At 59.4% G+C, this 27,482-nt stretch overlaps 2 protein-coding genes across 5 annotated transcripts; one reads left to right on the plus strand and one right to left on the minus strand.

Moving 5' to 3' along the window:
- The first annotated feature begins 257 nt into the window (after positions 1 to 257).
- Positions 258 to 17,340, plus strand: KCNH3 (potassium voltage-gated channel subfamily H member 3). Of its 2 annotated transcripts, none has more exons than XM_046011137.1 (15): positions 258 to 819; positions 2,259 to 2,492; positions 2,963 to 3,097; positions 3,892 to 4,025; positions 4,462 to 4,705; positions 5,086 to 5,243; positions 5,330 to 5,537; positions 9,222 to 9,503; positions 9,752 to 9,951; positions 10,389 to 10,638; positions 13,878 to 14,095; positions 14,799 to 15,130; positions 15,515 to 15,621; positions 16,253 to 16,329; positions 16,442 to 17,340. In XM_046011137.1, exons 1-15 carry the CDS (start codon positions 744 to 746, stop codon positions 17,036 to 17,038), a joined length of 3,252 nt encoding a protein of 1,083 aa, XP_045867093.1. In that variant the 5' UTR covers positions 258 to 743; the 3' UTR covers positions 17,039 to 17,340. The 2 variants fall into 2 exon arrangements, with proteins under 2 accessions (XP_045867093.1, XP_045867095.1); XM_046011139.1 differs by having other exon boundaries at positions 755 to 819; positions 2,263 to 2,492.
- Positions 17,341 to 17,371: 31 nt separating this feature from the next.
- On the minus strand, positions 17,372 to 26,632 carry MCRS1 (microspherule protein 1). Of its 3 annotated transcripts, none has more exons than XM_046011143.1 (15): positions 26,536 to 26,632; positions 25,235 to 25,354; positions 24,570 to 24,708; positions 24,064 to 24,202; positions 23,290 to 23,448; positions 23,029 to 23,138; positions 21,997 to 22,105; positions 21,617 to 21,755; positions 19,368 to 19,443; positions 19,023 to 19,051; positions 18,814 to 18,906; positions 18,547 to 18,629; positions 18,278 to 18,365; positions 17,930 to 18,057; positions 17,372 to 17,803 (listed from the first exon to the last, which is right to left on the minus strand). In XM_046011143.1, the coding sequence occupies exons 2-15, from the start codon at positions 25,242 to 25,244 to the stop codon at positions 17,717 to 17,719; spliced, it is 1,389 nt and encodes a 462-aa protein (XP_045867099.1). In that variant the 5' UTR covers positions 25,245 to 25,354; positions 26,536 to 26,632; the 3' UTR covers positions 17,372 to 17,716. The 3 variants fall into 3 exon arrangements, with proteins under 3 accessions (XP_045867099.1, XP_045867101.1, XP_045867100.1); XM_046011145.1 differs by having other exon boundaries at positions 25,161 to 25,354; XM_046011144.1 differs by lacking the exon at positions 25,235 to 25,354 and having other exon boundaries at positions 26,536 to 26,629.
- Positions 26,633 to 27,482: the final 850 nt, after the last annotated feature.

Raw genomic sequence — 27,482 nt, forward strand, 5'->3', positions numbered from 1 at the left:
AGCTCTCCTCTGGTCCCTCCGTGGGAGGAGAGTCTGCGAGGCTCTGTGCGAACCCCCATGCTGCAGAGAAAGACGCCTCGCCCCTGCGCTGACTCAGCCCTAGCGGGACCAGGCGCTCGCCGGTCTCCTCCGAGGGGCGGGCGGGGCGGCTTGGGGCGGCTCGGGCGGCCGCCGCGGCGGGGGAAAGAGGGGCCGCCGCCTCCCCCTGCCCCCACCAAGGTCCCGAGGGGAGGGGATCCCTAGGCGGGAGGCCTGTCCCTTTAAGGAGGCGGCCCTGCCTGGGTGTGCCCGTCTCCATGGTTACCCCGGTGCAGGCGGCGGGCGCCGGAGGGAGGGAGGCTGCCGCCTCTCCCCGACAGACGGAGGGAGCTGCGGGAACCCGGCGCCGAACGGAGCCCGAGCGGGAGCCGACCCGCGGCCGAAACGGGAGTCGCTGCTGCCGCCGCAGCCGCCGCCGCGAGCGGAAGGTGCGGAGAGCGCAGCGGGCGCCGAGCCGGGGGCCCGGGATTCGTGGGCGGCCAGGACGCGAGAGGCCGCGCGCCATGCTCCGGGCCCCGACGGCGGGGACGCCCCCTCGCGCACCGGCTGCTGGCCGGGCCTGCCAACCCCGGGTGGGCTTAGGCCTCCGACGGCTGCGCTAGGGGGCGCGGGGCCCGGCGGGGGGCGGCCGAGCTGGGCGCCCTCCCCCGGTGCTGAGCCCCCGCGCCCCGGAGGGATGGGGCGGGCGGTTACGGCCGCCTAAGATGCCGGCCATGCGGGGACTCCTGGCGCCGCAGAACACCTTCCTGGACACCATCGCCACGCGCTTCGACGGCACGCGTGAGTCTGACCTCCGCCCCACTGGCTCCCAGGGAAGCCGCTTCCTGCCAGGGTTCCCGCAGGTCCCGCACCCCGACATCTCGGCCTGGCGCCCTCTCTGTTCTCACCTTCCCTCCCCAACTCCCGGCTTTCAGCCTGGACCACCATCTCCTTCCAGACCCCGTTTCTCAAAGGTTCAGGGTGCACTCTGCCCAGATTGGGCAAAACGGCCAAAAAGTCTCCGGATTTAGGGCCCAGGATGCCATTTGTTGGCGAGGGCGCGCACCCCGACCTAGTCAGTCTAACTCACCCCATCCCTGTGTCTGGCGCTGTCCTACCTACTACCATGGAAGTGGCCGGTGGGGGGTGAGGCAGAGGAGCGGTGCTCAGGGAACCCAGAGGGTTCAAAAGCCCTATTTAGAAAAGAGGTTTGCAAAAGGAGGTAGAGTAGGTGGGATTAGGATCGCACTGTTAGTCCAAGCTCACCTCACCGCCTAAACTCCCCAGACTAAACCTGCAGAGCCCCTCTAGACCCAAAAAGCTAGGTTTGGATACTCCCACCAAGACTGCGGAAGTTCGCAGTAGGTGACCAGAGCTTCTGGATCCTGGGTTCCCAGGGCTCTGAACACAGGGAAAGTGATGCAAACCCCCTCCCTCCTTCTCCTCCTTCACACTCACCCCCAGTGGGGCTTACCAGCTCTCTGCCTATGGTCCTCCACGGTCTTGCAGTTCCTTATAGGGGGTGGGAACCCATCACTGAGCACCCCCCTACACACACGGGCGCGCACGCAGGCGCGCGCGCACACACACACGCACTGGCTTCTCCATCTGCTTTGCCCTGCACTTGGCTCCCGCAGCCTGCTGATTCAGTGCCCCCCACTCCCCAATACGTTCCTGGCTCCAGGCTGTGCTGTTCAGCTACCATCCTTACACCCCCATTCTTGATCACACTCACTAATTCCTGAGCCGGGTCCAGCACAGGGAGAGCAGAATGGATGGTGGCCTGGACTGCCTCCCATCCAGGTGAACCCCATAGCCACCCTGGGTACCTAGCTGGTGAGTGAACCTGGCAGAGGTAGGAGCAGGGCTGATGCTGCCTAGAGCTGGTTGTGCAGTCCTCCCTTGGGCATCCCCAACCCTAGCCTTACCCCAAGCTGCTCAGGACACAGTGCAGAGGACGCAGTTCCCACACAGGGCTGCATTCACCAACACCGTGTTCACATGTGTTGATTCCACTGCTAGGAGTGGGCTCTGTCCATAGGTGACACACTATAATAATAGGAGTTTATAAACTCCTGTTTATAAACAACGCCTGCCCTAACCCCTGGACACACACATGCACACACACAGGTCTTGGGCTTTGTGACCCCCACCCTTTGGTTGCAGGCATTTAGGAAAGGGGGTTGGCAGACCCTGGGCCCCTTCACCCCATGCTTCCTCTGAGAGGTGCTCTCTTGCAGACAGTAACTTCGTGCTGGGCAACGCCCAGGTGACGGGGCTCTTCCCCGTGGTCTACTGCTCTGATGGCTTCTGCGACCTCACGGGTTTCTCCCGGGCGGAGGTCATGCAGCGGGGCTGCGCCTGCTCCTTCCTCTATGGGCCAGACACCAGTGAGCTTGTCCGCCAACAGATCCGCAAGGCCCTGGATGAGCACAAGGAGTTCAAGGCTGAGCTGATCCTGTACCGGAAGAGCGGTGAGGGGCCGCCTGGCCAGCCCGCCTCACTCTGGAGGTCTCACCCAGCCTGGCACCCACTCCATCTACTGTCCTGGTGTTCCATCCCCATCATCTCCATCTCCCCGTCTCGCCCCATCTTCCCACTTACCCACCCTTCTCCACCCCATCCACAGCCCCTGGCTTCTCTCTTCCGTCCTCACTTCAGCCTCTACTCAATTTCCGATCTTCAGTTTTTCACCCGAGCAGAAAAATGTCCCTGTCTCAGCAGGATAGACCTATGAGCACACATGTCTGATGGCCATCTCTGCTCTCCCTTGCCTTCCCCGACCCTGTCCTTCAAGCCCTGTCCTGAATGGAGCCAGGCTGCCCCTCTCCTCCCAGGAAAGCCCTGATCCTGCCTGTATCTTGGCCAGGAATGGCAGTAGGACCTCTGTCACCTCGGGCAAGGTGGCGAATAGGAGCTGGGCTGAGTCTGTCTTTGTGCCCAGGGCTCCCATTCTGGTGTCTCCTGGATGTGATACCCATAAAGAATGAGAAAGGGGAGGTGGCCCTCTTCCTGGTCTCTCACAAGGATATCAGCGACACCAAGAACCGAGGGGGCCCTGACAACTGGAAGGAGAGAGGTGGGTGCCTGTGGGGCTGCTGATTTAGTGGCCGCAGCTGGCTGGTGTATTGGGTACCTCAGGCCTGGGCAGGGGGCCTTCGCACCCAGCTTGCACTCGTGGGTCCCCCCACTCTCTTGCATTCATTAACTCCTTCTTTGCTGGGTGAGAGGCCTGTGCTGCTCTCATTTCCACATGCCCAGGTATGTGGAAAGCTTGTTTCCAAACAGACGCCTTGAGACAAAGTTGGAGTTTTAAAGTCCACTTTACTAAGAAACTGAAAGCAAGCAGACTCCCCTAGTGCTGGTGAAGTACCATTTCCTGACCAGTTAATGAGGCTGAGCGCAGACCCACCTGGTTCCTCTTCCTCCAACTGACCTGACTGGGAGCCCAAGGGCTGGTGGAGGCCTTTGACCAGCTCAGAAAGCTGTCATCAGAAGCTGGCTTTGCCCCTGGGGATGCCGGGTACTGTCCATTCCCCACTCCTGCCACCCCAGCCCTGGGAAGCACCTCCATACTCCTTTCTCAGGCCTTTCCCTATGGAGATCCTCTCCTGCCTGTTCCTTGATCCAGACCTCCTTCTGCTGGAAGCAGGCATGGGGAGGCGTGTCTAGAAGCACCCACAGGACTGCCCATTGCTGGCACTGGCGAGTGCCCCTAGAGATGAGGAAGCTGGAGCCCCCCAGCTCTAAACAGACTAACTGGTCCCTGAGTCAGTCCAGCTCGTGGGCCAGCAACTGGTGTCCTACACCCAAGACCCTGGCTGGGGTGTGCAGGCACTCCCCCCATCAGCCTCATGGGTCCCTCTTTTGCAGGTGGTGGCCGGCGCCGATATGGCCGGGGAGGAGCCAAAGGCTTCAATGCCAACCGGCGGCGGAGCCGCGCTGTGCTCTACCACCTGTCCGGGCACCTGCAGAAACAGCCCAAGGGCAAGCACAAGCTCAATAAGGTGGATTGTGCACAAGGGTGTGTGTTTGGGGGGCAGGGTAGGGGCAAGCTGAGGAGATGAAGGGAGGAACTAAGCCCACCAGAGAGAGGATGTCCAGGGGATGACCCAGGCCCCAACAGCACTTTGGGGGTGGGGACAGAGGGAGGGAAGGAATGTCAGATATCCGATCCATCAAAGTTACAATCTTGGCCCTGGCTCCTCAGGGCCAAGATCAATATTGGCTCCTCCCCCAAGCAGTGGTGTGACCTCAGCTAAGTCAGTGGCCTCTCCGATCCTCAGTGTTCTGATCTGTAACATGGGGACTCTAATGCCTGTGTCGGGGTAGCTTTGAGTATGCAGGGAGAGAAAGGAGGTGGATGCCTGCCCCACACCCCATCCAAACTCAGCCTCTGCCAATTTCCTGTCCTTCTGGCCTGACCTGCCCTGCCGCACTCAGGGGGTATTCGGGGAGAAGCCAAACTTGCCCGAGTACAAAGTAGCCGCCATCCGAAAGTCGCCTTTCATCCTGCTGCACTGTGGGGCACTGAGGGCCACTTGGGACGGCTTCATCCTGCTTGCGACCCTCTACGTGGCTGTCACGGTGCCCTACAGCGTGTGTGTGAGCACAGCCCGGGAGCCCAACTCCGCCCGCAGTGCCCCCAGCGTCTGTGATCTGGCCGTGGAGGTCCTCTTCATTCTTGGTACGTGTGCCCCCTGCCTCCCACCCTACCCTGTGCCGGGCACCCCTCAGGGTCGATGGGGAGAGTCTGCGTGGCTTCCGTGCCTGCTGACAAATGTCCCCCATGCCGCCCCCCTGTTTGTGACCTGTGGGCTTTGAAAGCAAACCTACGTTCCAAACATGTCTCTACTGCTAATGGGTTATGGGACCCTGAGCCAATCATTGCCTCTCCGTGCCTCAGTTTTTCCCTCCATCAAAGATGCACAACAGTGTCCACCCTTTAGAGTTCTGTGCGAAGTAAGATGGTCGGGGACCCAGGCCACTGTCAGATACTGAGCAGGAGCCCAGGAAGCAGGGTGTCCTCCTATACCCGGCGCTGAGTCCCACCCGGACTTCCTGCAGACATCGTGCTGAACTTCCGTACCACGTTCGTGTCCAAGTCGGGCCAGGTGGTGTTTGCCCCAAAGTCCATCTGTCTCCACTACGTCACCACCTGGTTCCTGCTGGATGTCATCGCTGCGCTGCCCTTTGACTTGCTACATGCCTTCAAGGTCAATGTGGTCAGTGCAGCCGGGCTGGGTGGGCTTTGGGGCCGGGCAGGTGGGCCTGGGCCCAGGGTGACCTCCCTGTCTCTCCCCACCCCCAGTACTTTGGGGCCCACCTGCTGAAGACCGTGCGGCTGCTGCGGCTGCTGCGGCTGCTCCCGCGGCTAGACCGCTACTCCCAGTACAGCGCCGTGGTGCTCACCCTGCTCATGGCCGTGTTCGCTCTGCTCGCCCACTGGGTGGCCTGCGTCTGGTTCTACATCGGCCAGCGGGAGATCGAGAGCAGTGCCTCAGAGCTGCCAGAGATTGGTACTAGAGGCTCCTGGAGGGCGGGGGCGAGTGTCCTTGTGTGTCAGAGGAGCGTGTGTGTGTGTGTGTGTGTGTATCAGGGAAACGGGAGTCCCGGTGTATGTTTCTGAGCTGATACGAGGAGTCAGGGATGTGTGTGCAAGTCGGCCTCTGCAGGGGCATTTGGGGGGTTCAGGCAAGTGGGTGTGTGTGTGTGAGGAGAATGCGAGTGCTGGCATGTGTGTGTGCATGGAGGAGTGCCACAGAGCCACCACTCTGAGGCAGGCCTGCTCTTTAGCAGTCGGGCACAGCTGTGAGAGCTCCGTGGGCTGCCCAGGGGAGTCCTCTTCACCCGTCATGACCTCCTTGTGGCCTTAGCTTTTGTCAGCTTCTCCAGGCCCTTGCCCAGCCAAGAACTGCACCCCTCTCAGGAGAAGCCATGCAGGGAGCCCCTGCCCTCCTGGGTACCTCTGAGGCCTGGTGCCCTCCCACCGCCCTCTTGAAATCTCCCCAAGCACCTGGCCTGCCAGGCCCTTCCCCACTCCAGTTCCCTCTAGCCCGGCTCTCTCAGCTGCAGCTCCTCCCTCCCCCGGGCCCAAAACGCAGCCTTTCTCTGCGCCCCGCGGGTGCCTTCACTCTCCTTCACTTCACCTCCACTTCCACTCCTCCCCCTCTTCGCCTCCCACTCACATCTTCACTTCTGCCAGCAAGGCTCCCACCCCCACCTCTCCACCCAGAATGACAGCTGGCAGGTCACGGGGACCTTCTGGGGCCAAATCTCCTTGGTGTCCCATGGCACCCAACCCTGCTGACCACACTCCTTGGAACCGCTCTGCCTCTCCGCCCTGAGCAACAGCAGCCTCCTTCGTACCGGCCTGTCTCTTCCCCTCACCTCATGCTCTGTGATCCCATGGGTGCCACGACACCGTCTCAGCTTCTCTCCTTCCCCTAACTCCAAACCATTCCGTGCCCACCTGTTCTAATTCTTCATACCCTGAGGCCCCCAAACCGCACACACCTTCTTCCTCCCATGCCCTCCAGCCTTCTGGTGGCTTCCCAGGAACTGGCCTGTATTGCCTGTTCTAGTCAGTGGGCAACAGGCCAGCGGCTCACCTGGCCTGGCCATCTGCTCCATGGTGGGATCAGCAGGAGGGCAGGTGGGCCTTAGAAACGTGCTCTGATCGGTTCCCAGGGACGAGGAGGCTCCTGCAAACCCTCTTTCCCCTGCCAAACCCATGGAGACTGGTGCGTGGCCCAGAGGCCCATGCGGGTATTCCCCGAAGCTCTAGTTGCCGAGCACATGGAACCGGGATACTCCAGGCAGTGTCGGCTCCTTGGCACCTGCCCTTCCCAGAGGGAGGCTGTGGTGGAGGCGGCTCTGGGGGTCAGACGGCCACCCAGCAAACACAGTCAGTGGGCTGGAAGGTAGATAACCCTGATCCCGAAGTGGGCTCAGACACCCGATCCCTGGGTCAGTTCACTCCCACACGGGACCCAGATGCTCCGAGTCATGCATCGTATGGCTCCTTTTTTCTGACACCCTGACAGGGGGCGCTCAGCTGACATGAAGAGTATCTTTGGCTCCAGGAGGGGCTTGGATCCCACCGTGGAGAACACGGGCAAGTGGGAGGCAGTCTGTTTTGCCTGTTAAATCTAGCACCCTTGACCCCAGGTTTTCAAGTAATTTCATTCTTGAAATGGGCTGGTTCTAGCTCACATTAGGGGAGTTTCCAAGTCCTTCACATCGTCCGCTCCTCTTTTCTGCAGAGAAAGGTCTCCCCAGATGGGTCAGAGCCACATTCAGGACCTCCCAGAGCCCAGCCTCGGAAGGGATGTCTGGGGGGGGGGGGAGTGGCGCCCCCTCCTGGTCCAGCTCTGGTGGGAGGTGCCTTCTCTGGCTTCCTTGCCTTGGTTCTGGGGCTCCTGTGGGCATGGTGTGAACACAGAGTCCCTTGCCCCGATTCCCATCAGCCCAGTAGCAATGGGCCCGATTTTCAAAAGATGGTGCGAGATACTGAGGGAGATCACTCAGGGCGTTCCTCCACCAGCCTCCAGAGCAGCCTGACCACATCACCAGCTGCAGGAGCTGCCGGGGCCCCATAGCCAGAACAGAGGACAGGCCCCTCAGCCGCCTTCCCTCATCCTTCTGCTTCTCACCCTTGACCCCCCACCCTCCTTACCTGACAACTGGCTTCAGGTCAGAGGCCCGACTGAATAGCAACTGAAGAGTTTTGAGCAGGAGGGCGAGTCCTCACCTTGGCTCAGGCCTTAACATATCTTCCCAAATTCCTTAGGCAAGAATTTGACACCCCCAGTGCGGACCCCACATTCTAGCTAATTCTAGCTAAATTCTAGCTATTTGCTTGCACTTCCTAGATCAGGAACAACCTTCTCTCAGCTTCTTTGATTCAAAACACTACCCATCTGCTGAGACCAAGCACCAATATCCCCTCTTTCAGGAAGGCCTCTGGCCCTAACTCACAGCGTGTTGGCTTGAGCCCCATCACGTGGCACACGGGTGTTGTGCAGGAGGCCCATGTCTGTGTGACTGCTGAATGAACGGCTCCCAGCATGGGGTGGGGGGTGTGGCAATCTCGGGGAGCAGCGTGTGTAAGGGGTTAGGGAGAGTGTAGTTCAGGGAGGCTGGATGTGTCCAGGAGGAAGGGGCTGAGTGCACACAGAGAGGCAGAGGCGAGTTCCCCAGGCCGCCTCTGCACTTGCCCTCCGTGTCTCTGCTCTAGATCTACCCTCCCTCCCTTGCTCCTCTGACTCCCAGCTCTGCCAGGACCCCTGAGGCCCCCGTGGACCCCAGCAATCCCCGTCCAATACCTGACAACTCCCACAACCTTCCAGCTAGGCTTCCGAGTTACTTGGAGTAGCCAAAGCTCCTGAGAGACCCAGTACACAGCCCCACTTCCTGCCCAGGCCAGACAGAGAACGTGGGGTTGATGGAGACTGGAGCAGTGTCCAGCTTCTGCCGGTGTCCCAGGCTGGCCCGTGTCCGCACATGCGCTCAAGAGCCTCAGTGTATGTCCAGGGGTCTGCCTCCCTGTGGCCTTTGAGTGTGCTCACCTGTGTGCTTGTGGTCGCCTCTCCTACCCAGGTGTCCGAGTGCCAGCCCCTGTGTGCCCTTGTCTCTCTCTCAAGTGCGAGCAGGCTTTCTCTGTGTGAGTGGCTGTGGCTGTGCACCTGTGAGTGTGCTCACACGTGTGTGTCCTCATCCTGGGCGGAGCCTGTCTGTGGCCTTAATAGTGCGTATGCACGTGTCCACGTCAGCATGCCTGAGAACGCATATGTGAGGCTGGGTGGTCTGTGTGGTTGTGAGGATAGGTGAGGGTGAAGCGACTTTCAGAGCAGGTGAGCTGAGAGAGAGCAAGAGGAGTCTGGGGGTATAGGGTAGAGGAGGCAGCCTCCAGCTGGGCTTGCTTCCTGGGAGTCATGCCAGCCACAGGGAAGAGGGACTGGTGCTCCTTGCTTGGCACCACCAGACACCAGCTGGGGAGAGGATAGCCTCGTCCTCCCGTGCTTGTCTTGGGGGAGGGGGCGTGTAGACTGGGTTGTGCTGGACGGCAGGGGAGGCAAGTGGTCAAGGAACCTGGGGTGTGGATCTACATCCATGTGTCCCCCATGGCGGCGGGAGGGGGCAACAGTGGGCACACCTGGGCCTGCAGGGTAGGCCTTAGGTGCGCCCATCCCTGCCCCCAGGCTGGTTGCAGGAGCTGGCCCGCCGCCTGGAGACGCCCTACTACCTGGTGGGCCAGAGCCCAGCTGTGGGGAACAGCTCCGGTCGCAGCGACAACTGCAGCAGCGGCAGCGGGGAGGCCAATGGGACGGGACTGGAGCTCCTGGGCGGCCCCTCTCTGCGAAGCGCCTACATCACCTCCCTCTACTTCGCGCTCAGCAGCCTGACCAGCGTGGGCTTTGGCAACGTGTCCGCCAACACCGACACGGAGAAGATCTTCTCCATCTGCACCATGCTCATTGGCGGTGAGGCCCGCTCCCCTCCTGGCCCCAAGCAGGCCTGGCTCCCCGCCTGCCCCAGGGGCCCGAAGCCCTTCCTAGAGTTTCTTGTGCTTGGGCGGCGGGAGGAACAGAGAACTAGGGCCAGGGGAGCCCACGTGGCTGCAGGACTCAGTGCTCGACCCAGGCGCCTGTGGGGGCGGGGACAGAGGACCCACGCGCCCAGCGCAGCGTCAGGCCGGCCCGGAGTGACCCAGTCTCGCCGCCCTCCCCAGCCCTGATGCACGCGGTGGTGTTTGGGAACGTGACGGCCATCATCCAGCGCATGTACGCCCGCCGCTTTCTGTACCACAGCCGCACCCGTGACCTGCGCGACTACATCCGCATCCACCGCATCCCCAAGCCGCTCAAGCAGCGCATGCTCGAGTACTTCCAGGCCACCTGGGCGGTGAACAACGGCATCGACACCACGGAGGTGCGCTCGCGGGTCTCAGGGCGGGCCCTTCCGGACTTCGCTCCCTCGAGGAGTGTGTGCTCGGCCTCAAACCCCCAGCAGTGGGCTGGGGGGCAAGAGATGCGGAATTCTGGCTTCTGTTCTCTACTGGGGGGACGGTAGTCTGGGGCGCAGGGCGCTCAAAAAGACTTGGAGGCCTTTTTGCACCCTTGTTAGGCCCGCAGGCTCTGCTCATGGACCTCCAGCTGGGGGCCTGCAGGAGGAAAGCGGAACTGCTGGCCCCGGGTTGAAGTGTGGGAAGAAGGCAGAGCAGATCCCCCTCACTGATTGTCCCCTTTGTGAAGCCTCAGGTCCCTTTCGCGCCTCTGCTTTGCTCCCAAGGCCTGCCTCAGAGGGGCTGGCTGGAGGCTGCCTTACATTCTGCCACCACTGACCTCCCCACGCCCCCTACCCTCCAGCTGCTGCAGAGTCTCCCTGACGAGCTCCGCGCAGACATCGCCATGCACCTGCACAAGGAGGTTCTGCAGCTGCCCCTGTTTGAGGCGGCGAGCCGCGGCTGCCTGCGAGCACTGTCCCTGGCCCTGCGGCCCGCCTTCTGCACGCCTGGCGAGTACCTCATCCACCAAGGGGACGCTCTCCAGGCCCTCTACTTCGTCTGCTCCGGCTCCATGGAGGTGCTCAAGGGCGGCACTGTGCTGGCAATCCTAGGTGTGTGCGGGCAGGAGGGGAAACCGGCCTTTGCAGGAGGCGGGTGGGACCGGGGCCCCCCTCAGCAGAAACACGGAGAGAGGACGCAGGCAAGGCCACCCGAGGAACGGCGCGAGGGACAGCGGGGATGGGGTCAGGAGGAGCCTCGGAGCCCCCCTGCAGAGCGCAGAGCAGGCCCAGTGACCACCAGGTGGCAACACAAGGAGGAGGAAACTAGCCTGCAGGTGTGCAAGGCTCCCTGAGTGAGGGAGCAGCCGGTAACTGAGGAGGGGTTGGGGGATCAACATTTCCCGTTTCCCGTCAAGGGGGACCGCAGCGCTGGTGAGAGTGCCGGACTGCGAGGGGGCCGTGAGCGCTCTCCTGGCAGCCCGTGCACCAGCTCAGGCCAGAGGGTCTGTCACAGAGCAGGCCCAGGGCTCTGATGCATGACAGCAGGGCTCAGCCTCTGCCTCTGTACTTCCCTTCGTGGCAAAAGGAGGCCGAGATGGGTCAAGTCCCTGGACAAGGAATTAGAGGTCGCAGTTGTGGAATGGACATCCGAACAGCGCTGATGCTGAGTCTTACAGCTGAGCTGGTCCTTAGGTGCTTCCGCACACACAGACCTCACAAAGCCCACGGCAGAGGCACTGGTGTTGCGCCTGTTTTGCGTGGAAGGAGTGAGAGGCTTGGAGAGTTTCATGAGTGGGCAGGAGGGGTTAGAACCTAGGCCATCGACCTCAGGCATCATTCACTATGCTCTCAGGTGCTTTGCTCGAGGGAGAGCCGTGTCCCAAAGAAAGGGCACGATTTCAGGGTGGCAGGATGCACACTCAAGGCTCTAGAAAAGAACGCGCAGTCCTTGGGAGACAGGGCTGCATGGGCTCCAAGCAGTGGCCCCAGCAGGTGGGAACTCTGATCTGCTTGGGTCCTGGAGGGCCTGCCTGGGGGATGAAAGGGAGGTGAATCCTCAGCCAAGGGCTCCGAGACTCACTGTGGAGATGGCTGAGCCCTGGAGGGCCTGAAGTTCGTCACTCACCTGGAGAATTAAGACCAGACGCCCCGTCGCTACTGGGTGTCCCTCCCCTCTGTCTTGAGGAGGGTGATCTTCCGACAGGAAAAATACCCTCAAGGGGGTCTTGGACGTAAGAGAGGCCAGAGGCTGTCCCACCTTTCACTTTGAGTCTTTTGTGACTTTGGCTTCTGGACCTAGATGCCTCTTATGCTAGGACTCTGAGCAGGTGGAATTGCGGCCACTCACGCGGGGCTGGCAGGCCTTAAGTGAGGGAGAACTGGAGAGATTCAGAAGGACAAACAGATTTTGACAATCGCAGACTGGTCAAGACTGTCAACCAGATTATTAAACAGATGGTTTTCAGCTCAGAGCTGAGGCAGCAGTGAGGCTGGGAGCTGGCGTTCGTCCGGCAAGAGCGGCTCTTCATGGATACCAGGCTCCAGGTTGCAGAAGAATCCTGTTCACTATGAAGACAGAGCCTCGAGAGTGTCCACCGCCTGCACTCCAGGTCTTCGCCTCACGCCTGTGTACCCGGCACCAGGATTTTGCCCCCTTGGATCCATCCTGTCCCTGCTCATATGTTCCAGGTGAACTTTCAGCTGTGGACTGGATGGGTCTGGACACCCTGGTGAATGCCTGGTTCCCCACCCGCTGGTTTCCTGCTGTGCCTTCAGGCCACCGCCACCTGCCTCCTTATCTGAACTTTGGGCGGGGGGACAGCTTCTCGCCTGCTGCGGGCCGCGGAGGCTCATGGTGCTTGGAGCAGTGTCCACTTTGGCCCTGACCTCCGTGTATGGACTGACAGCTAAGCACGTACAGTTGGCTGTGGGGTCAGGAGGCAAGAGAAGAGAGGCAGACTGGGGGCCCATGCCAGAAAGACCTGAGGGGGCTGGAGAGCTGAGCTAGAGGAGGTCCCAGCCGGGAGGCCAGCCTGGAGAGCGGGCTCTGGTCTGAGACCAGTGGCATGGAGCTCTGTCATTGGTCCTGTCATGTTTTTCGATTCTGTCTCACCTTTTGGATGAAGACCAAGAATACACACTTCTCCTGTTTCCAGATGACACACACGAGGAGAGAGAGCTCATTCATCAGAGGAGCACACTAAGATCCAAACAGCTCTCAGAAGGAACCAGAAGGATGGCCCCAAACCAAGAAAATATGATCTAACAGCAGTGCCTTCTACACTTAAGTCTGAGCAAAAGTCCACGAACATTTACAAGAGGCAGCTAAGCTCAGTTATGTTGGCGGCAGGAGGCGGCGGGTGGGTGGGGGTTGGTGGCCGTGATCCGTCTTTTTCCTTGACGGTAAGGAGAGGCTTTCCAGTCTTGTGAACTCTGACTGTGGACTGAGCTGTGTCGTGAGGGCAGTGAGTGCTGCTGCAGCGCCCACAGCACACCAGCTGGGAGTCATTTACAGGGGACTCTAGCCCAGAGGGTGAGGAAGGAAATGAGCTTTGATTGCTCGTCTCTGGGTCAGGCACTTTACCTGCATGAACTCGTTGAATCCTCACGTGTCCCTTATTGGAGACACCCTAGTTCATTGATTCTAAGATGCATGTTTTCCCCCTACAATTTAACATCTCTGAGATTGGGACATAGACTCTGATGCCATTTTACAATGCTGTCAGCCAGGTGGCAGCCTCAGCTGGCTGGTGGGAAAACCCTCCATTGACACCTTCTGGTAAGATCCAGAAAGCACCACGACTCAGTTTAACACAAAATCTGTCCTGCAAGCACCAGAGCTCCAGGAGACGAAGTCATGTGGCCGCTGGACATCACTGTGCCCCACAGGGCCCTAACCTCTGGGTTCCTGGACAAGCCCCACCTGAATCACCTGTGAGGCTCGAAGTGTCAGACTGTGGAGTCTCCTATAGGTACTATGATTCTGTAGGTAGAGATGGGGCCTAGGAGTGATTGGCTTAACATTCGTAAGGGTTTCAGAGCTATGGGCAACCAGGGAACCACGAGAACTGGTGACTGCCCAGTTGTGTCAGGGCTAAAATTCAAATGGGTCCAGCATGGTGGCTTTGATCCCAGATGTGCCTTGAGTCCCTGGGTGTCCGTGCCTTTCACTGTTTCAGGAGCCAGAGGCAGGCAGCATGGGTCTGCTGGGGCCCGAGCCCCTCTGCTCCTCTCTCTGCTGGCTCTCAAGGCCCCACTGAACTCACAGGGAAAGCTCAGCTGCCTCTGCTCGACTCCCCTGTCCGCAGACTGAGGAGCAGGGCTCGCTGACCTGTGCTTCCAATTCCCAGGGAAGGGTGATCTGATTGGCTGCGAGCTGCCTCGGCGGGAGCAGGTGGTCAAGGCTAATGCTGATGTAAAGGGGCTGACCTACTGCGTCCTACAGTGTCTACAGCTGGCTGGGCTGCATGAGAGCCTTGCACTATACCCCGAGTTTGCCCCACGCTTCAGCCGGGGCCTCCGAGGGGAGCTCAGCTACAACCTGGGTGCCGGTGGAGGCCCTGCAGAGGTGAGGGCACTGGGAATGTGTGCGAGGGGGCTGGGGCACCAGGGGCCTGAAGAGGTGACATCTGGCCTGGTGTTACCAACCCTACACTTTGTGTTTGTGTGGGGGGGGTCTACACTCTCCCATCTCCTGTCCCTTCACATCCTCACTGTCCTTTAGCTCCCAGCGCTGCTGTGCTCTCCCTGGCCCATCTGAGATGGCCTGGCCTGGTCCACAGTGAAGTCTTCAGCGGTGGAGACTGAGGGCCATACATGAGGGATGGGACGCCTGGGTAGGGCCAGGCACTAGTCCTACAGGCTGCCTCTGAAGAGCCCTGTGGCTCCCCTGCTTCTTCCCCATGAGGGAGAACTGCTCTGAGGGGCTTTGAATTTTCCTGGCTTCTATCCACTAATTCCAAGCCTGTTTTTAGCACGGTGTTCTCCTGGATAGGTTGGTGAGCCTGAGGGACTGAGTCGATGGGTAGTGTATCCACACTTGGCTGGGCAGCAAATTCCTTCAGGGCTCGGTGGCTTCGTGGTGGCAGAAAAGCCGCCCCCACCCCGACACACACATACACACCTGAGCCTCTTCCTCTGAGGGTGGGAGATAGCGGGCATCCCGCTTAACAAAGATGGTTCCTTATAGAGAGATGAGGTTGGGGTCGGGCAGGTGAGGGGGGCACAGGAGGGGCTATCCATGCCGCTTCCCTGTCCCCCACGACCCACAGGCAGACACCAGCTCCCTTAGCGGCGACAACACCCTTATGTCCACACTGGAGGAGAAAGAGACGGACGGAGAGCAGGGCCCTGCAGCCTCCCCAGCCCCAGCCGATGAGCCTTCCAGCCCCTTGCTGTCCCCTGGCTGCACTTCCTCCTCCTCAGCAGCTAAGCTGCTGTCCCCGCGTCGAACGGCGCCCCGGCCCAGGCTGCGGGGCAGAGGACGGCCGGGCAGGGCAGGGGCTTCGCAGGCTGAGGCTGGCCCCTCTGTCCACCCTCGAAGCTTAGAGGGTCTGCAGCTGCCCTCTGTGCCATGGAACATGCCCCCGGATCTGAGCCCCAGGTAAGCAGGTCCTGGGCCGATGTACTCTGGCAGAGATAGTGGGGATGGGGATGGGGCCCTGGCCAGACACATTCCTCCTTCAGATGCCATCCTTCCATCTTAACCCATCCCTGCCTCCTCCAGGAAACCGTCTTGGGCCCCACCTTCCTGTGACCCCTCACCCCACCATTTGGTGCCTGGCCATTCACTGCTTAGAGTTCCCGCTGTGTCACGTTGCTCAAGTTTAGATCCCTAGTGAAACTGCAAGCCTCTAGGGAAAGGGCCTACCGGTGTTACCTGTCCCAGGCTCTGAGCGCCAGGCTCCTGCAGCATGTGTGTGTGGCCGCTAGGCCCTGCAGTGGCTGCCTGTGGACTGATCTGTTGCCCTGGCCCTTGTGTCCGCAGGGTTGTAGATGGCATTGAGGATGGCTGTGCCTCTGACCAGCCCAAGTTCTCCTTCCGTGTGGGGCAGTCGGGTCCAGAGTGCAGCAGCAGCCCCTCCCCGGGGCCAGGTACTGGGGCCTGGGTCCTAGGGGGGGCAGGGGGAGGCCGGCAGGGCTGCCTCTTGGCCCTGTGAACCTCTGAGAAGGCAGCAGGGTCCAGACTTCTTGCCCTCTTGCCCTTCTTAATCTACATGGTTGGCAAGGGCAGTTTGGGGGTGAAGACCAGCACCTTGCTGTTGGAAGGTGGCCGGGAGACGGAATTTGGATCCCTGCGGTCGGCTCTCCGGCAGTGGGATCTTGGTTCTTGCCCAGCTTCCGGCCTGTAATATGGTGGTTGTGTGTGTTGAACCAGGTGCTGCTGCTTGGACCCTGGGGAGGACAGAGGACTGAGGGGGAAGCAGGGGTGTAAGTGGCCCCCAGCCAGGCCCTGCAGCCCTGAGAGTGGACCAGGGAATGAGCTCCCCGGAGTGGTCATGTGGCTGGACAGGCACCAAGAGCAGCTTCCTGTTGGGGGAAGCACAGGGCAGTGCACCCAAGGTCCCCTGTTAGTTTGGGCAGAATTCCCCAACTGGGGCAAGGCTGGAAGGCCAGGCCAGTCCTGCCGGGCCAATGCGGTCTGTGCTAACTGGGGCCGAGACCTGGACCCCATACCATCTCCTCCACCCAGTGCCGGCTGGTAACCCCATCCACCTGTTTGCAGAGAATGGCCTGCTTGCTGTCCCCCTCGGACCCAGTGAGGCAAGAAACACAGACATGCTGGATAAGCTGCGGCAGGCGGTGGGTGAGGGGCGAGCTGGAGGCAGGAGGGGAGAGGGGTGGGCACTGCAGGCTGTGCGAGGGCCAATCTCCTTTAACTGTATGTGCTTTCCTCCTCCTTCGACCCCCAAAGGTGACAGAGCTGTCCGAGCAGGTGCTGCAGATGAGGGAGGGCCTGCAGTCTCTTCGCCAGGCTGTGCAGCAGGTCTTGGCGCCCCATGGGGAGGGCCCTTGCCCTCGGGCGTCGGGAGAGGGGCCATGCCTGTCCAGTACCTCTGGGCTCTTGCAGCCTCTGTGTGTGGACACCGGGACATCCTCCTACTGCCTGCAGCCCCCAGCTGGCTCTGTCTTGAGTGGGACCTGGCCTCACCCTCGCCCAGGGCCCCCTCCCCTTGTGGCCCCCTGGCCCTGGGGGCCCCCAGCATCTCAGAGCTCCCCTTGGCCTCGGGCCACAGCTTTCTGGACCTCCACCTCTGACTCAGAGCCCCCGGGCTCAGGAGAACTCTGCCCTGAGCCTAGCACCCCTGGCTCCCTACCTGCTGAGGAAGGGGCTAGGACTGGGCCCCCAGAGCCCACCCACCAGGCTGAGGCTGCTAGCACTGGAGAGCCCCCTCCAGGGTCCGGGGGCCTGGCCTTGCCTTGGGAACCCCATAGCCTGGAGATGGTGCTTATTGGCTGTCATGGCTCTGGCACAGTCCAGTGGACCCAAGAAGAGGGCACAGGGGTCTGACTGCCGGCCCAGGAACTCAGTGTTGCCAGACATGCTGCCATCTGCTGCCCTGCCTGGCCTCCAGGCGGAGGGAGGGTGGCAGCCACCCCTGGACTCCGTGTGCGGCCCACTGGCTCGGGGCCCAGCCCCTGACTCAGTGGGCTGGAGTCTCAGGGGCAGGCCCCAGGCTGGGACTCTCTGGGCCCCTCCTCAGCCTACTCCTGTTTCCCTCTGCAGGATGGGAGACAGAGGCCTGAGGCCAGGGAGGGATTCAGCTATCCATCCCCTGCATGTGTCCCTGCCTCAGTCCCATTTTTTATATATAAAAAAAAATAATAAAAGGAGCTACTTTGGAACTTGGTGCTTTTTATTTACAAAAGAAAAATAATAAAGGAAAAGTCTGAAGCTAATTAGCTGGAGACAAAGGGACAAAGGTGGGAATCTGAGAGGAGAACGGTGGCCTGCAGAGAGAGAGAAGGGGAGGGGCTCTGGCTCCAAGGAAGCCGGAGGGTCCCAGCCTCGAGGGGCTTCCCAAGGACCAGCCCTACTTTCCCACAGAGGCTCAGATCAATGGGCCAGCAGTTGGGTCTCCTCCTGCCCACAATGGTTTTTCCAGGAGCCTGAGTGCCCAGCTCCAAGGGGCTGGAATGGCAGGGGAAACTGAGGCCAGAGAGAGCACATGGGTCCTGCCACCACTCCTCACTGTGGTGTGATCTTGGCAGCCTCGGCCCGAATAAGGGCAATGAGGTCCTGGTTGATGAGGAAGACGAATCTCAGGCTGGCAATCTATGGGCAGGAGAGAAGAATGGCTTGAGGACAGGTGGGATTGGGGGCCAGGCCCCCATCGCGGCTCCCCAGGCCCCTGCTCTCATCCCGACCCCTCCACCTCCCTCTGCCTCCCTCCCAGCTCACCTCCACCACGGAGTTGTTGCTGAGGCGCCATTTGGAGCCACACAGCACAGGCCGTCCATCGATGTAGATGGGCCGTCGGCCCTCGTTGGCAATGAAGAAGTCACCGTTATTTTTCAGCTTGATGACACCTGTGGGGATGGAGACATGAAGGCGGATGAGGAGACAGGGAAGACCAGAAGGCATGCAGGCACCCTTGACTCCCAAGCTGGAGATCCTGAAATGCCAGCTGCTCCGCCCCAGCTGCTCCGCCCCAGCTGCTCCAGGAGGGTTCCCAGGGAGGCCAAGCCACAGGGCCACAGGGCGGCGCGAGGCTGGGAGAGACACCCTCGCACCACTTCCTGCCAGCACCTTGCTTCCGGGAGATCTTCCAGGCCGGCCCCTCCAGAGACAGGTCCACATCAATCTGGTTGTCCTTGGTGGCTCTGCCCAGGGTGATCTGCGGAAATGGGGCAGGTGAGGGCTGGGACCTGAGGAATGGGTCTACATAGGCCAAGGGGAAGACGAAACATCAGGGACCAGACACGGAAAGATCAGTGGCAGCAGGGCCGGCAGCGGAGGGCTGCCTTTGGAAGGGGAGCCGCCTGCGGGAGGGGAGCTGACGGGCTGGGCCGCCTTACCTCCCGAGAACGCATCAGGTACCGCACCATCCGGCCCCGCAGCACCGCCAGCGTCTGGCTGTCGAAGTCCGGAGAGCTCATGCCTGTGGCGGAGGAAGGCACCGAATCAGGCAGGGCCTGCCCCTCGGGGACACGGGGCACAGGGCAGGGATCCAGGGGCCGGGGAAAGGAGGGGAGGGTCCCCACCCCAGAAGCACAGGGACTCAGGATGGGGCCACAGGAGTGGAGGGAGCAGAGGCACAGCCCTGCGGGCCCCGGCCTCCTCACCTGTGATGCTGTCAACCAGCACCTGCCACTTATGCAGCTCCTGCTCCAGCTGGCGGATCTCTCGCTTCTGGCGCCGGTCAGCCACGGTCAGCTCTGGGGTGAGGGGGGCGGCAAGGAGGGACACTCTGCAGCCAGCAGCACCCTGTAGTGTTCCTCTGTGCTGGTACGAGCTTCTATCCCCTAACTGTTCCCCCCTGGGGTACACTCACCATGTTCTAGGACCTCATCTCGCATGTCCCTGTGTGTGGGGAGAAGGACAAATCAGGATCCACCTCCGGTTCACCTGCCATTACCAGCAGGGGCTACTCAGCTCAATTGGGGTCCCCTGGTTCCTCAGCTGAGAAACCCAGGAGGCTGCTCCTCTGGCCTTGGACTAACCTCCTTCCCCCAGGGTGGGGCAGGGGCAGTGCAACTCAGCAAGGAGACCAAGCAACAAGCTGAGTGTGGGCTGGGCTCAGTTCTCTGCAGGCAGGAGGCAGGGCCGGGCAGCCCGGAGTGCTCTGTCCCTGGGAGACACCCTACTCTGTACCCTGCCTGGGGCCCCAGCCACTCACTTGAGCTTACTGTCATCAATTAGGTCCTCTGCGTCGGAAAAGTTGAGCACTTGGTCCCCCTTGGGCAGCGGCTGCACTGAACAAAGGACGGAGAGAAGGTCAGCGCCGCTGCTCCTACTCCACACTATGCTGTGGACAATGACTAAACTAAGGGGACCAACTGGGAAGGCGGGGCCTGTGGAGACAGTTCTGCACAGAGAGCAACAGGTAACAGAGTACAAGCCAGATTAGGCCGCGAGCTAGTTTGGCACAAAGGATTCCTGACATGAACTAAGGGCAGAGGTGGTTCTAGAAAGAAAACGAAATGAAAGTGGACCTCCTGGGTGGGTTTTTCAGAGTGCAAAGGCTCTCCCAGGGGCGTGAACAAAGGAGGGCAGGCACTGCTGTTAGCTCCCCTGCACATGTGACGAGAGGCCTCCAGGAACGAGGGCTCCCGATGGGACTCGGGTTTAGGACAGACCCAGGATTCAAGCTCTGCTCTCCTGATTCCAAATCCAAACTGCTCTTCTCCCACATCACCCGCTCCTCTACCACATCACCCGCTCCCCGGGACAGTTTCTGCCACACTGGGCGGGAGGCAGGGGTACAGTTTGCTCCCCCACTCCACGGAGGTGCCGGAGGAGCCGCCACACCCCCTGCAGGCCGCTTTCAAACTGCTGCCAGGACGTCTTAAGGGTCACAAGATGAGTTCTCATTTTTTCCAAAAATGTGAAACAGAATAGGATATTAAGAGTCCATCAGATATACTGAGAATAGTTTCATGAAAGTTTTTCAGGTTTTTCTCTGATCAAACTATAAAGGGACCAGGGCCTCAAACTCTGACAACTTCTGCCAGCTGCTTCCATGACCGCGTGTCGTTCGGTGGCAGCAACCGCTAGCTAGTGGCCAGGACACTGCTGGTTGAGGAGTCTGTCAAACCCCGGGGGAGGGGGAGTCATCACTGCTCACCAGGGAAGCGAGGGGGGGCTACACAGGAGCCACAAATTCTCCAGCCCCCCCAACTCTCTGAGGTTAGACCATGTGGGAGACAAGGGACTGGGGTGTTCACCCCCACCCGCACCTCCCCCCCGCCACAGCAGCCTACAGTCCCACTAACCTAAAGTCAGCTGACTCGAGAGCTAAGCAGCGCATAGCCCTGTTCTCAGGGCCTCCCAGCACTAGCCAGCCAAGGAGAAATCAAATCCCCACAGCCAAGACTCATGAAGAGAAAAATTAAATCTCGAAGTTACACAAAATAACTTTCAAAGAAGTTAGCTCTAGCAGCAAAAACAGACTTTACCCAGTGTCCAGTCTCTGTGAGAATTCAGTGACACCTGAGCCTGAGGCAGAAGCAGAGACGTGGAAGTTGCAGGAATAAAGAGAGCTGCCCACTAAATGCAGAGATCCTCAGGAAGAGAAGACACGGCTCTCCCTGACAAGATTTCCTAAAATCCTCTTGCAGGAGTATCTTTTAATAACCAGAAGCAGTAGGACCCTGGGAGTAGGTGGAGGGTACAGGCACAGCCTCGTTTCCAGAACAGCGTGAACAACTCTGGAGACGGTGATGGGAAATACCGTCCAGAAGCGAGAGCAGAGAGTGTCTGTACGTGTAATGACATACGATGAAAGGCTGACCCCAGGGCCCAAGCAGAACTGAGGAATGGCCTGCAGTTTAGTCAGCTGACCTTGCCAATACCTGTCACTGGGAGTGAGAGCCTGCGGGTGAGGGAGGGGAAAGAGGGCCTTCGGGCCCCTGGGAGAGGAGGAAGACAGAGGGCCTGGGTATGAAGGCCCAGTGGGGATTTCTGAATGGCTCCGAAGCAGCGAGAGGGAACGAGAAGGAATGTGCACAGAGGGAAGAGGCAGAAAGACTTAGAAAAAGTACCATCTCTAGGACAATAGCATCTCTAGGGAGGAAAATGAGGCAGGGTAAGCAAAGAAGGGAACTTTCACATTTTACTCATGTTTCAATGTCACTCATGAAAAATACATTATTTATGTGATGTAAACTATGTCAAAAACGACAAAACAAGAAGTGGGATACAACTCTGCCATTTGGAATCCCATTTGGGATTCCAGGGAAGGCTACCCTTACCATGCTCCTGAATATCATTCTAACCACTTTCCTTCCTTCTGGAAGGCAGTGGTTTTGCTGCAAAGAGAGATGCAAGACATCAGCGGCCACTAAGGGATCTGTTCCTGGGCACCTAGGGGTAGCCGTGCCCAGACCGGCTCACTCACCCACCCTGTCAGCTCCCAGAGCCAGTTACCTGTCTGGTCCTCCAGCAGGTAATACTGCTTCATGAGCTGCCAGTGGGCCTGCAGAGCCTTGGCCGTACGGGCCAGGTAGAAGGCATCAGGGTGTCTGTGCAGCAGGTCCTGGAACGTCTCCAAGGTGGGCTGACTGGTCTGGAGGGTAAGAGCCTGTTCTCAGCACCTGGGTTTTCTCATTCTTATGTCTGCCAACCACATCCCCGGTCCCCACTAGGAGCCAGAAGAGGGAGCCAGTCTTAACTTTCTTCCCTAGACCCCATCCACAAAAGCCCCTGCAGGTACACGAGCACCAGCAGGGAACGTTCCCAGGCAATGGGGCCTCCCATATCAGTAGTTTCCCCCGTGGTCAGGCATCCACCCTACCCCTCAGCCTCACCGATCCCACTTTGCTCAGCAGCTGTTCCTCAGCCTTGCTAAACAAGGCCTTGCTCTGGATGGCAGCAATGGCTTCTGGGTGCAGCTGTCTCATGGCTTGGCAGGCCAGCCTAGGGAGTGCAGGGGTGAGAAAGAGGGCAGGGTGAAGGGAGGGTGTCAAGCAATCTGGGGTTCCTGGAGAACTTTGATATCCAGAACTAGAGGTCAGGCCCTCAACAGGAAGAGCCCAAGGCTTAGCACAGCACCTGTGGCTTCATGGGTTTGCTGAGAGCATAACACAGGCTACTCAGTCAACTGAGTTTGCAGTGTTTACCCCTTGAAGAGACTCAAAGGCACAGCCCCCAGAGGCCAGATGAGGGACACCCGGAGACTAGCTGCTGCTCCCGCCCCAAGACCTTCCTCTTTACATGGCCCAAACTGCCACCCACTGCCCAGCACATCTTCTTCCCAAAACTGAGCCCCGTCCACTTCCTGGCCTATCAGGGCCCAGGCTACAGCTTAAGGGATGCCAGGGACGGTCGAGCAGAAGATGGGTGCTAAGGACCCGACCAACTCTGATGACAATAAGCGAAGTGGGTAAGGAGGAAGGGTGCGCACTGCATGGGCACCCAGGTTTACTTGGAACTTAGCCTTTTAGGGGCCTTTGTGTTCTTTTGTTCCAGTTCCCTTTTGTGGAAGAAGAAATTATGGGAGGTCAGTGTGGAAAGGTTGGGAAGTGACCTGCCCCAAACCACAATGCACACAGTGGTGGAACCAGGGCTCCTCACGTTCATTCTGGTGTTTTCTACCATGCTGCTTCTTCAGCTTCCAGATCCCCTTGCTGCTGGCATCAAGCTAGGACCAGTAGGGTCGGCAGCAGGAAGAAGCTTCCCTCCCAAGCCTGGCTGGTTTCAGTATCATCTAGAGGATGCAAGGTTCCATGAGCCCTGCCTCCCAAACCCCTCCCTTGGGCCCTTGTATAATTCTGTCTGTTCCAAGAGCCAAATTCTGGTGCTCCCTGTACTCCCCTGCTGCTTGAGCCAGCCCCACTCACTTGGAGATGACAGGATCGTAGAGCAGGGCGTACCAGCGCTCCTGGACCTCCCGAAGGGTGAAGCGGCAGCTGAACTTCACGCCCAGATGGACCGATGTCAGATCATTGGTCTGCAATGCCCCAGATGGGTTGGCCTCAGCCTGAGAGCTGGCAAGAACTCTTCACTTGCCACCTCCAGGGTGCTGCTAGGCTAGTGTGGGGCCTGGGGACTGCAGGCTGGGGGAAGGAGGGGACCCTGCAACCCACGGTGGGAAGCACTACCTGCAGCACAGCATTGATGAGCAGGAGATCGTCGGCAGGCTTCCAGCGGCCCAAATCCTTGGTCACCTGAAGTGGCTGTTTGCTCTTCTTCACACGCTTGGTGAGCCCGGGGGCTGGGGCTGGGCTGGGCGGCACAGGAGTGCTAGGGGCCTTGGACACCTGGGCAGGGAACGGGAAGAGAACGAGCTCAAAGCCAGCATCAGGGCAGCTCAGGCTTCAGGCCTTGAGCTTCCTGTACTGTGCGTGGCAGCCCCAGTCCCACCCGACCATAAGCACCACAGGCAGGAGCTCAGCCTTCTAGCTCCCTCCATGCCTGAAGTACTTCCACATGGTTCTAGACCTTACGGGGTCTTCTCTTTGCTGGTGGCACCCTCAACCCCAGAGTGGAGGGCGGCCGGGGATCATACCAGGAACCCACTCTGCCTGGTACGGTGTCTAGGGCCAGAGCGATGCCACCTGGGGGTTATTTTTACACCCAGCAATGCTGGGAACAGGCTGTCTGCTCCCAGAATAGATGCACGCTCTATGCCTCCCACACAGAATGTGATACAGGACGCACTGACAGAGTGTGTGTGTGTGTGTGTGTAGGGGGGGCGGGTGCGGGAAGAAAGGGGGAATAGGGAGAAGTGAGGGCTCCCAGAAGGGAGGCAGCCGAGGTTGGGGCTGGGCCACCAGATTTTCTCCCAAGTCTCCTCTGCAGGACTCCTGCCCACTGGCAAAGGTGATAGAGAAATACAAAATCTGGCTCTGCCCCCGCATCTCGCAATCTCTCACCTTCTTCTTCTCACTGGAGGAAGGTTCACTCCCTGAACAGCGGCCTGGTTCCACACCACTGGCCCCCTTTGCCCGGGTAGAGGACTTGGCCAAGCTGCTCTCCACCAGCTCATCATCAAACTTCTTCCTCTTGATGAACCTGTGGAGGGTCCTCCTCTGAGCGCCCCTTGTCTCTTCCCCTCGTACCCACTCACACACACCCAGCCCCTGAAACGGCACAGGTCCCGGCTGGGTGCAAACCGCTCTAGCGCCCGGGATGGGGCACGGAACTGCTCTATTCCTCGCTGCTGAGATGACATGGTACTGCACCACAGATTTCACATCAAAGACCTAAGATTTCCCTCCCTTGCCCACATCCCACAGAGAGGGACTTGGCAGGAAAAGCACAAAGCTCTGCCAATACCCAGGCCCCATAGGGGCTCAAGCAACCATTCCCAACAGAGGTGAAGGCATGCAGCCCTTGCCCAGACCCTGGCCCTGGCCCTGGCCCTTTGAACCCTTACTACCTGGAGGAGCTTCTCCGTTTCGGGATGGTGCCCAAGGCCTGGGAGGAAGCCCGCTTCTGCCCTGCCAGTGACTCCTCATCCTCTGAGCGGCTGGCAGTGCCTGATGCCATCAGAGATGAATCTAGCAGCCCCTGAGAATCTAGAAAACAAGAAGCGGTGAACTCAGGTCTCCTAAGTGCCTAGCAGAGCCCTTAGCCTCCAAACATGGGACCCCTCCTCTGCCCCCTTCCCCCAACCCTCTACCAGCCCTCCTGACCCTTCCCCTGCTTTCTTGACATTTGAAGTTTTCTGGTGGGAGTTCCTTGGCCATCCAGATCCCATCTGGGCTCAGACCTGGCCCAGACCTTCCTCGCTGAGCAGTTCTCCCGGTGCCATGTGTCATGTCGTGCAGCACATGGTGCTCAGGTCAGACTGGTGATGCCGACACACCAGGCTCTGGGCATAACTGCTCCCTCTGCCATCAAAATGCAGCCAGGCCAAAGAGCGGCAGCTCAACAGCAAGTCAGTCAACTGCGGCCTCTGCTGAGAGGTACGTGGGTGGTGCTGGCCCAGGGGGAGATGGCAATGCCCAGCCAGGATGAAAAGACATACGTGCCAGGCACCGGGTGGAATCAGCAGATGCTTGGCGCCTGAGCGTTTGGGGAGCTGGCCTGGCCTCATACTACCTTTGTCCATCCTCTTACAGTCCCAAAGCCACTGGTTCCAAACCACAGGGCTAGGAGGAAGGGTCCCACAGGCTCATCCAAGGATTCTGACCAGGTGAGCTTAGAGGCTGAGAGGAGATTCTGCAAAGGAGAAATGAGGCTCCCTGAGGCACAGGTTTCCAACGGGCCAGCCTCACCTCCTTATAATGGAAAGGCTCTCCCAGGATCCCACAAGCTAGGGAAGACACAAGAAGAGACACGAGGCTCTATTTCGCCAGTATGATGCTGATAAACCAACAGCTTTCTAAAGGTAACCAGCATCTCTCAAAATATAAAAGCTACGCCCTCCAAAAAAATGTACACATAGCATGTTAGTGGGTCCATGGACCTCTGTGATTCTACTCAGAGTTGCTACGTAAAGGGCCTCGACTATAAACTAACACGAAACAAGGGATTACTAGTTCATTTCTTATCGTCGCTGCCCACTCAGTTCAGCAGCACCCCCTTGCCCTCCCAAGCCAAAGCAGGGAAACGGAGATAGAACTCGATTAGTCCATCTCGCTCTTTTCGCCCCCCTCCCCCATAGCTTTGGCTGAAGATTTAGTGGGTGGTACCGCGTGGAAACTAAAAAAACGCGGTGTGGGAACTGAGCAAGTTATCAACCGCCCTGGGGCGCCTGCTCCTAACCCCGGGAGAACTCTGGTACGGGGGACTCTCTGGGGCGTGGCGCTTGCGGGCCCCGCCCCTTCAGACCAGGGCTGCACTCCGCACGGCTTTCCCGCCCTGCCCCCAGGTGCGCTAGCCGCGTCGCTCCGCTCTGTAGAATACCGCTGGAAATCTTGACACCTGGCGAGCAGGTGAAGGAACTGATTCCACGGGCTGACTGAGGCTAGGTCTCCACCCCCTATTTTCTCCCGCCCCCGTTATCCCCCGAGTGCACACCCAAGGTGGGGGATTAGTGCAGGTCTGTTTTTGGAGCTCGGGATGAGAGAGGTGAAGTCAGCCCTGCAACTCAAAAGCAAAGCACCGAGTGCACCCCGATGCTTTCGCAGCCCTGGTTTAAGCCCCACGGGCTGGTGGCGAGGGAGGGGGAGTAACTCCCAGGCCAAGTCTCACCCCACCTTCAGCTTGCCACCTTTGCGCATGCGTAACATCTCGGACCAGATTCTGGTCCGGTCCGGCCCACGCATGCGCAGGTTTTCGGGGCGCTACTGGGGCGGGGCCCCAAACATTATGGGGGGTCTTCCCCCGGGGCACTCTGGAAAACTCCATTTCGCCCAAACTCTGTTCAAAACCCTCGGAAACGAACCGCGAAGTCTCACCATTCCTAGGCTGCCAGCTCCAACAATTTCTCCGCGGCGACGGCAGCAGCCGCAGGGCCAAACCCGGCTTCCGTGAGGCACATCTACTTCCGGGTCTGCGAACTAGGGGCTGAGCGATCCCTTCCGGTTTTCTCCGGGAATGTGACGAAGGGGGCGTGGTCACAGCGGGAATTGGGTCACAGTTTTGCTAATAACCGAAATTAAAGGTTTTCCCAGTTGGGACAACATAGGAGGAAGCGTTGGGGATTCCGGGTCCCAGAAAGATCACTCGCTTGGAGAGAGTGATTAAAGGGAAAGCCGAGACTTGGGGCGGGATAGGCAAGGGGCGGGTCTGGGGTAGGGCTGGGCCGGGAACTCTATTTCGGCTTCTGAATTCCCACAGGAGGTAAGAATCTGTTAGTTTGAGAGCGATTGTACATTGTTTGCTGCCCCCAGCGATTTTAGAGAAACTACTCTGTGTGGGGCTCTGTGCTAGGCACAACGCAAGGGGAGAGACGATGTGGAACTCACTCCAGGCAAGAGGTTCGGCGTACCCAAGTCGTGGAGGTTGATGTCTCAGGGACGGGTGGAGGGTCGTGGGCCTGGTTCCTAGAGGGTAGAGGCCCTGAGGAAGGCCAGTGTCAGCCAGATCCCACCAGGACTACTGGAGGCAGTTGTGGACCCCGGTGGGTAAGAAAGAAGTGCAGAGGAGATTGCCCTGGAGGGAAGCTTGGGGTGGGAGGACAAGCCTACAGGAAAAGTTTGGGGATGAGAAACCAAACAGACCTCTCAAGAGGGTTCCTATTTGTTTTACCTTTCCTTGGAAGGGCACAAAAGTGTAGTAGCTCCAGGGAATCGTATCGCAGCTCAGAATAGGGAAAATCCCAATTCCAAAGCTGTCCAGGAGTTAGTGGTGCTTTCAGTGTAGGTGTCAACCACATGTCACAGGGACATTGCCAGTGGATGCT

Source organism: Meles meles, chromosome 7, assembly GCF_922984935.1.
Source record: "Meles meles chromosome 7, mMelMel3.1 paternal haplotype, whole genome shotgun sequence".
NCBI classification, from domain to species: Eukaryota; Metazoa; Chordata; class Mammalia; order Carnivora; family Mustelidae; genus Meles; species Meles meles.